Source organism: Asparagus officinalis, chromosome 9, assembly GCF_001876935.1.
Source record: "Asparagus officinalis chromosome 9, Aspof.V1, whole genome shotgun sequence".
NCBI classification, from domain to species: domain Eukaryota; kingdom Viridiplantae; phylum Streptophyta; class Magnoliopsida; order Asparagales; family Asparagaceae; genus Asparagus; species Asparagus officinalis.
Window position 1 is genome coordinate 26277576 of NC_033802.1, and position 10358 is coordinate 26287933.

At 35.1% G+C, this 10358-nt stretch overlaps 1 protein-coding gene across 1 annotated transcript; it reads right to left on the bottom strand.

Moving 5' to 3' along the window:
* On the bottom strand, positions 934–8180 carry LOC109824498 (box C/D snoRNA protein 1-like). The gene is made up of 5 exons (XM_020391107.1): positions 7820–8180; positions 7528–7738; positions 2056–2124; positions 1772–1904; positions 934–1695 (listed from the first exon to the last, which is right to left on the bottom strand). The coding sequence occupies exons 1-5, from the start codon at positions 8040–8042 to the stop codon at positions 1012–1014; spliced, it is 1320 nt and encodes a 439-aa protein (XP_020246696.1). The 5' UTR covers positions 8043–8180; the 3' UTR covers positions 934–1011.

Consider the following 10358-nt stretch of genomic DNA (forward strand, 5'->3'; position numbering starts at 1 on the left):
ACTTTTGTTTGTTTCATATAATTGCCATATTGAAAATTTTAGAAAAGAGGAAGATTGAGATCATATAATGGAATTATTGAGAAGCGTGAATATGATGCAACATTCAAAAATTTTACGTCAGTATCCAGAAAAGAAAAGGGTAAATTTTAGAAAACTTCCTTAACTATAGGAGTTATGCTCAAACCCTTTAAAATTAGAAAATATCACGAAACTCCACTAGATTTTGGAGAATTTTCAAACTTCGGAGTTTGATGAAAAACATCACAAGATTCAAGTAGGTTTTCTGAACTTTACACAAAATAAAATTAATGATCTTGAAAGCTATATAATCACATAGCTAAAAGAGAATTTGATATTTTATTTAGAATCGTAGTGGTTCCAATCAAATTCAAGGCTCCAGAGCTGACAAAAGAAAATTTGGATATTCTCATGGCATAAGATCCTCTAAATTTACAGACGAGATAATCCCAGTAGCATCCTCTGCAATGATAAATCTCACGCAACATAAACATTTCCTGAATAACCCAATAAACCTGAAGATCTTCAGTTTCATCAAAATCGACTACACTTTCTGTTGAAAACAAATGAAGTAACATACAATTGTCTGGCCAACATAGAAATAGTACCCCTCAATATACAGGATTCTACAAGCTTATGTGACTGGATTATCTGAACAATGCAACATTTCAAAAAAAGAGCACAAGCATAACCATAGTAATCCCATATTCACAGCTCAATCAATACTCTTCCATTTAGACGCTTCATGTGATCAACAGCAACATACAAAGCTTCCAACTCCAACGACACGGCAAAGTTTTCAAAGAGAGAAGCTAACCATAGTAATCCCATATTCACAGCTCAATCAATATTCTTCCATTTAGACGCTTCATATGATCAATAGCAACATACAAAGCTTCCAATTCCAACGACAGGGCCAGATTCTGTCACTTAAACTTGGAGTAGGAAGTATCTAACTCGAACATCTTTAACAGTTGCCTGATAGTTTCTTCATTAATTGGGAATCTCTCCTTCCTCTAGTTCCTCTTCTCCCAAGAACACTTCCAAATTATCCATTCCATTGAACCCATCATCCAAACACAAGAAATCGTCAGGATTTATTTCTCCAATGAGATCTGAATAAGCATCTCTAAGTTCTTGCTGAAAGTCAAAGGTAGCATTTCCTGAAGTCTCCAGTGAATTTAATAGCCTGTTGCTATACATATCACCTTTCTCCACTGGAGAAACTAAGGGCACTGAACCTTCCGCAATTGTACTCGATACCTGCATATTGTAATCATGCAGGATTCCAGCACCGTTGCAATTTCTTTTAGCCTCGTTCTTTTGAAAAGAATGAGGCCTTAATCCATTAGCAGCTTCTCGTGGTATCTGAGTATTAGGGCTTGTCAATGAATTCATTTGACCCCTGAGATCTGTGACAATAGTATCAGGGAAAACTTCACCTTCTTCTATTTCCTCCTCTATGAACAAGTTTCCCTTTGGGCTCAGCTTCCTGTCAAAAGGTCTTGGAGATTCTTCTTTCTTAGATGATAGTGTTACACATTTTTCCACTTCGAAGTCATAGCTATGTGAAGGAAGATAGACGAAGATCACAGGATACTCCAGAATAACAACGTTAGCTAATTGAATGTCTATAGGGGCCTTTATATCCAGCTCCCGAAATGGTGACTTCAGCCCCTGCAAATGTAAAAAAAGAGTTGAGTGCAATTTACGTTTAGAATTTCAAAATCTACGGTTAGGGAATACATGATACCTTTGGGTTTTTCCGAATGAAAAACTTCAAATCTTCTATTTGTACATTGCGATACGGGCTAAGCTGATTTTTCAATGGAGTAGGTGCTAAATGTTTCTCAATCACAGAGAACAAACAGACATGTTCATCGACTCTGTAAGATAGAAAAGTTAAAATCTATTCTATGGGAATTCCCAAATTCATAAGCTCTACTAATTTATGACATAAAAAGGTCATACCGTGTAGTGTGCTAACATACTCAATCTAGTATTTCTCAAGAAGTGGATGGACTCTTTAAAACTCACCTATTATCAACTAGGACAACATCTGTTCCATGAAACCTCCATTCAATTGTCCAAGAAATAGTATTCTTCCTGAGAAATACCCAAAAAAATGTCAGTGAATAAGGCACCTTAAGGAGACTCAAAAGGAAAGCAACAATGGATGAAAATACTTAAGGAGAGAAGGAAATTCTTAGAAGTTTCCCAATCATTTTTCCATTTTTTGGGTATATTATGCAACGAGCATCAGCAAAATAAAAGGATAAACGAGATATATAAGTGTGAGCTGAAATTTCCACAAATTTAATGATTTTTCTCATAATATCAGGACAGACATTTACAGCAACTAAATTCAGGTATTCTGCTATCAAAAGTTCACAAATAAAATGATGGAAGCAACATGGAAAGAGATAGAAGGATAAGGAAGAATAACAAATATACATGGATTATAATCACAGAAAAGAAACAACAACAAAGCCTATATCACAAATTTACAGGGTTGAGTACATGAATCATATTCTTCCATTTAGTTCTTTTGTGGGTCATCTCCATTAAGTTAACTATTATCATATCCTACTTAATTGCTTTCATTCAAGTTCTTTTAGGTCTACCTCTAGTTCTCTTTGACTCATTGACTCTATTTTTATCACTTCTTCTAACCAGTGCATGTATTGGGCTTCACTGTACATGACCAAACCATCTCAATCGATTATTTCTCATTTTATCCTCAATAGGAGAAACCTATAGCCTCCTACAAATAGACCTATTTCTTATCCAGTATCTCAGTGTACATCCGCAAGACCATTAACACTCATTTCTGCTACACTCGCTTTTTTCGCATATTGTCTTTTAATTGCCCAACATCGTCATCATAAAAGCATTGTTGGTCGTATAGTTAAAAGTTCTTCTAATTCTAGGAATTTTTCTACTTCAACCTAATAGATATTCCACGATCACATAAGACTCAAGACACCTCTCAATTTCAATCATCCTGATTTGATTTGATGACATCACCCTCGACCTCATTGTCACTACTACGATTAGTATTACTTTCCCCCCCAGAACACTTTCTGGTATTTGAACATGTATCAGATGGGATAATGGAAACCTTTGATTCGGATAGTTTGCATCAGAGACCCCATGCTAGTGAGATGGTAAGTCTACGAATTCTCTGAAAAGTGACAAAAGGAACTCTATGTTCAAAGACTGCTAGAGGAATTTTAGAGAAGTTCCTTTAGTCAGATATTACTGGAGTATTTGTACTTGGAAGGTTTCAAGGCTTAAACCCTACAGAACCACAACTAGAGTTTTTTTCATGGATGGAAACTATGCAATTGCACATAAAATTTAAGGCAAGAGTTGTCGCAAATTTATGAAAGAAAGATTTGCTAATTTGTTAACATGCAATATTCAGATGCTACTTCTTGACCCTTACTACTCATCCATTGAATCCAGAATCCTTACATAATGCAAACCATGATTTCCAATCATACGTTGTGGGTCAAATGAATTTTGAAGTTTCCTTCTCATTTGGAATTTTTTCCTTTTAAGGTTGTGGAAAGTGGAGTGAGGCAGTAAGATGCTACTTAGGCTTTTGGGGACTTAAGCAAGAAGAAGCTCCTACTCAAATGTTCTTATTTTTTAAGGATAAAAATTCAAAAAAAAAAGGAAAGAAAGGTGAAAATCTGAAAATCACAAGACAAGCAAATATTGGAGGAAAGTTTTTATAAATGCACATGTGATGCTTATAGAGATCCTAAGCAAGAAACAGAGGTGTACCAATGCTTCGTATGCCCTTTAAAGTGTGAGTTAGGGAAAATCATTCCATGGTCAATAGTACCTTAACCCTTTTGGATATTACCTTCTAATACTATCCTAATTATCCAAACTTTTAAATATTGGGATATCCAGTTCAAATTTAATTAGACAATCCAAATTTAAGTAGGAGTTGAATTTTATCTTTAATTTTAATACATTATTGTGCAGCATCATATATTTGGAATTATGTAAGTTCTCGATCATAAGTTGGTTTCATTATAATTTCATGATAAACAAATGTAATCTCAACATTTAGAATAAAAGATAGCAAATACAACAAATGCTCTACATTTGTTCTCATCATTTATATGTTCTAACCAATTTCTCTTTTGACCACACAATGCAACTATTTTCTGTTTATTAGCATAGCTATTAGATGGAATTTCTCCACATCAGATTCCTAGCAATCCGATGGAACAACATTAGAGATTCAGTATGAATTAATGCAAACCATGACTGGAAATGATATTCTTAATAAAAGCTAGCTATTCCTTTAAAATTTTTCAGGATAAGGACATGAGGTATAAGATGCTACAAGAATTGAAAATTCAGGCACAAGGAGACAATTATATAATACTATTAAATATTAAATATAATAATATCATAATATTATTATAATATTTGTTAACAATGTATATTTAATTAATAACATTAAATACTTAAATGAAATTATATAATTTATGAAATTTCAATTATTATATAATATATGTTTAGATAATAGTATTTAAGCCATTTTTAACATTTGATTGTAAATTTTATTAACTAGGATATTATTCCCATCCTATAATATTATCTATACATACTAAAACGGTAACCATCATTACCACTTTGCAACTTTCTAGCACACCATGACTATTTAACTTTTTAGCACACCATGACTATTCAACTTTTTAACTTAAGTTTACAAGAGCTTACTCAATTAACAAAGTGAAGCTAGAATAAACTTAAGTTGATTAAGGGCTCAATCCACCAACTTTTGTATCCATTATTTTTGCTTTGAGACTCCTGTTGTCATGTGCTATGAGATGTGTGCCTTGATATGTATCACATGACAACATGAATATCAAAGTAAATCTAATGGATAAAAATGTTGATGCACAAGAGCTTTTATCCATTTAAATTTACAAAAACTTTACCTAATAATCAATAAATATTCTTTCTCGAATACACACACCTTCTATAGTGATAACCAATGGTCAACGAATCCTCTCATTAATGCAATGTGATGTGCTTTTAAGAAACTGGGTATAGTGATATTATTTACCTCATTGCCTAAAACGGGTATCATGATGTACTTAAAATGCTCAGTCAATGAATACAAAAATTTCATTGACCAAAAAAAATAAAAGAAGTTGCACATACACATTCAATGATACTACAATATTATTGAAAACATAATTAGTAATTACTATAATAATTTTTGTAAATTATAATAATTTTCATCTCTTTTATAAATTATATTTGTTTTTCAAAACAAATCAATGAATTTCGGGATGCAAGTATATTTGAGAAGTAAAGTTTCTCTAAGAGATGTGAGAGGGAATTAGTCAGCCAACGGGTTTGTTAAGCATGCCCTTAGTAATAGAAACCACCAAGTGTGGAAGTACAGCTTTTTCTCTCGGTTAAGCTTTGCATTTAAGTTTTATTTTTATTGCATTAAAGTTTTATTTTTATTCTTTTTTCAACATGCAACATCAACTCATGCTTAAATACAATTCCATTAAACAATAGTATGTTTTTTGAGAAAACATGATGGCTTCTTGAAAATAATATCCTTTATATTGTTAATTTTATTTCTTTTCATTATGTCGTTTGTACCTAAAATGAAACCTTTCAATATCTTTAATATTAATGATTTACTTATAATTGTCTTTGTGCGTGAACATTGTAATTTATGTGCATAACATAGGATAAAAACTACGATTATGCACAATATTAGATAAAATTATTTTACAAATTTAAATTCGTAACATAAAAAATTAAGTCCACGTGTAATGCATGTGCATTATAATATTAAATAGAAACGTGCAAGCTTACAAATAACTTATCAAACATCTTAGACCGAGCATAAAGAGATTTGATGACATTCATCCCCAACAGACCGTCTCATCAAATATAGGATAGGGGTTTTTATTATAAGCCCAAAGTTTTTCTTGATTTATTTTTAAACCCAGTCACTTCCAGAATAAGTATTAAACCCAAAAGACCACGTTGGATCAATTTTAATTCCAAATTCTACATTTTCATCTTCAATGTTTTTGCTATTGTTTTATCTAATTTGTTATATTCAAGTTGAAATTGGCATTTTTATTTAAGCAATACTATCCTTTGGGCTAATTTGCTATACCTTTTAAATGTCGTTATAAAAATGAAGAAATAAAAATCTAGGTTTAAAAGTAATTCAATATGGTATATTGGATTTAAAAATGATTCTGCAAGGAGACGGTTTCAAAATAAATCAGTGTAAAGTTCGTATTTATCAACGAAAATACCCTAGAGATTATAAACTAGTCTTATATGTTAAGCTTCGGTACACCAAACAATAATTTATGAAGTACCTACAACATATGTAATAAATATGTTCCAAGCAAATCATTCTCTATTATTCCCCTTTCATCGGTGCAGTATCTAATTAGAGTTCCGCTAGCAATATCATAAATATCTACGTTTGTAAGGGTTGTTACAAAAGGAATTTTTCTCCAGATTTTCTTCATCTGAATCCATCGCTCCTCACCAAGCACTTACCCACCAATTTCATCAAAGCCAATCCTATTTTGAACTAGAAAATTTAACTTTTTCTTTAATTCTTGACTTCACCAATCAAACTCATCACCTCTGATTAGCTTTTCATTTGCTCCAAATATTTTACTTTCCTTTTTTCCATCTATGCTTTAGTTTTTTAACCTTTTGGTGATGGATAAAAGGAGAGTTTGGTATGTTAAACAAATACGAAACTAATGTATGGTAATTCAAGCATAATCACTTGATGTTGCCCGGAGGAAGTGATATAAAGAGCCTGATTACAATGATGATGAAAGCGAGAGGAAAAAGTACAATATTTCCCTTTTAATTAAAAATAAATAAAAAGCTATTGAAATACCGAAGAGAGCCTCATCCGGCAACTAACTCCAAATTCCTCTCCTTAATAAAAGGGATATTTTTAATAACTGATACGAGTCGCCGTGCGAGCACCTTTGATCGTAGAATTATCAAAGGTGGGTTGAGAAGAGGATGACACTGATACGAGTCGCCGTGCGAGCACCTTTGATCGTAGAATTATCAAAGGTGGGTTGAGAAGAGGATGACAGAAAACACAAGAACCGTGCGAGCACCTTTGATCGTAGAATTATCAAAGGTGGGTTGAGAAGAGGATGACAGAAAACACAAGAACAATTCAGTATGCGGCGAAGGAAAATACCCTCTCTAGATTATGTGAAAATTGTTGCTCACACTTTTTAAGGAGGAGATTTTCTGATATTCAACATACTAAACTCTTGGGTAGTATATATTGTATTATGCTATAATGCTATTCATCTAAAATAAAATGGCATCAGATTGTGAACTACAACATTGCGAGTATGACCCCAACGTTAATGCGCAGTATAGCTTACAATTAGCAAAAACATATTGAATGAAATAAGCAGCAGGCTTATTCCAAGACCAAGAATGAGCTAAAACCTGCAATCATATCGAGACTGATTCGTCTTCCTCTTCGACATCCCCGGCGGCAAGAGGAGCAACTTTGTTCTCCTCCTATTTGCCGCGCTCCTAAGCATCAACAGGCTCTTGGGCAACTTGAATCCAATGTACCCACGAAACCCATTGATCGCACCCGCCGTTCTACGAGCCGATTCCGTAACCCTCTTCGTCTCCTCCAGCAAATTATAATCTAAACATATAATAAACCCAGCAAAATGAATCATTTATTGAAAATGATCAAATGGGTGTTTGAGATTGAGAGAAAACGAACCAGAGATGAGGAGATTGTCGTCGAATTGGGATAAGGGAACGAACTCGGTTCGATTTCGTTTGCCGGTGCAATTAGTGCGAGATTTGTGGGATTTGACGCAGGGAAGGCTGCAGGATTTGAGGGAGCAGCCAGGGCAGCGGTATTTCCATGGGGTTGAGTTGCACTCGTCGCAGAGGGAGGGGGTTCTAGGGTCAGGGTTTGGTGAGGTTTCTACATCCGCCATTAGAGAAAGAGAGCTCTGAGGAGAGGAAGGTTTTTTATTTTTTTGGAAGGGTTCTTGATTTTATTGGTGATTTTGAGGGTTTAGGGTTTTTGTGGCGGTTGAGAGACTCGAGAGGACTGAGGAAGCGAGTTACGATTGATAGGGGCAATGTTTTGGGCGTCTAGAATCTCAATTGGGCCTAAGTAGTGGGCTAGATAAGTTTCTTAATTAGGGAAATGATTCCGCTTTATTTAAAAAAATGTTCTAACGCAAAGTTTTCATCTAACTAGTTGAGATCCACGTACAATGCACGTGGTTGAATTTTATTATTATTTAAATTGATAAAAATAGAATAAAATAAAAAAATAAAGTTTTTTTGGAATTGATCATCAACTCAATAATCTCTCTCTCAAATAAAATATTGTCATTATTTCCTTTGATCCAGACTGTAAGTTTTAGACCCTAGAGGAGGGTGATTAGGGTCTTATGCTAATCTAATCCGATTTTATATCTGTTTTCGGTAAAAGTTGCCTTTATTACTGAACTCATTATAATATTAGTGTTTACAAAGAATTCAGATCTTAATCAAAAGAAAAGAAGAAAAATTATAACTTTCTCGAAAATAACACAAGATCCGTTCGTCGTCTCTTGCTTGCGTGGGTCTTTAGCCTGTGACGGGGATGTTGATATCCGTGGACTACCTGGCAATCAGATCAGGTCCAGAGCTTCGTCGATCCGCGAGGAGATCTAGAAACAGAAGCGCTTATCTCGACAAAAGCGAGATAATTGCTCTTCCTAGAATTACCACAACGGGATAATACTAAGGATTGGATACAGGTGATGTAGATCTGACGACTCTCGATCTCTTGCGTTGAAGAACTCGATCACTCTTCAATCCTGCAGGGCTTCGTCAATTCTCCAAAATTCCAGATCTTGAAAAATGAGGGCCTGAGGCTTGTATTTATAGGCCCGGGGGAGTTTGGAGCGGTTAAAACCACCTAAAGGCCCAAATCTATGTTGGAGACACCCCAGGGTGTCTCCACTTGATCCGAGACACCCTAGGGTGTCTCCCCTTGATCCGAGACAACCTAGGGTGTCTCGGCTTTGGGCGGGACACCTTGGGGTGTCTCGCTTGGCCGAGACACCTCGAAGTGTTGAGACGCCGCTTTTTTTTGTATTTATCTGTTTCCGCCGTAATTCCTTCGTCCGAACTCGGATTTGAGTGATTCGAAGTGTGTTGGAAAGCCGACAAGGAGTTCTATCAGCTCCGATGGTTGGATCATCTGTAGAGTGAATGAGACACGAAGGGCATTGTTCCTTTTGTAAACATCGCGGGGCTCCTGATTAGCCCGTACCTTCGTTAGTTCACGTAGTTCGTCGATTTACTTCAAGCGTTCATCGACATCAATCGAACTCCTGTGAACCGGATAGTGACGTTCATCGTCGTTCCTTAACACTGAGCTGTTCATGGAGACCTATAGGCAATTTCCGATGCCTACAATATCCATTAAAACTAATTAATAAATTATTGTTGCAAGATAGATATACAATATGTTACAAGCAAGAATAAGCAATATGAACAAAGAGCAATATCCTAGCAATGAGATATAAAGTGAAATATATGCAAGGATATATAAACTAACACAATGGTGAAATAAACAATCTACAAATGTGATAGGATAATTTACAATGGCGACAAGAAAGTTATGAACACTAAACACAAATGAAACGCCAAAGCAAACTCAAACACAAGCAAATGATCACGGAGTTCGGACCTTCCGTCCTACGTCTCCGCTCCCCACTCAAGGGGAGAAATCCACTATCACAACCAGGTTTTCTACGATCACCCGAATAACGTTTACACCACACAATACCACAATGTAACTACACTCCACACCCTCTAAGTGTTGGTCTCTCCGTGTCCTTCCTTAAGTGCTCGGATACAACCTCTCCCTAGGTTCGTCAACCGACGCAACTCCTCTTGGAAGCAACCCTAACTCTCACCACACACTCCTCTCGGTGTACTAGTACAATACAAAGTGAATCTCACAATTAAGGCTCACAAATACAAATATGTTCTCTACAATAGATGAGAACTCAATTAAGCTCACTCTCAATTGTTATAACTCCTCACAACCTAATTATAGAATGTATGCAAATACAATAAGCTCAATGGTTGTGTGCGTAAGCAATGAGAAAATCAATCATAAACTCAATGTAAACCCTAGCTTAGTGAAAATGATAAACAACAAAGAATTAATATAAAGCTAGTATTGAGTTTAGGAATTCTTCTCTGAAAAACAAGATGGAGATGGATTAAAATGAAGCCCAAAGAAT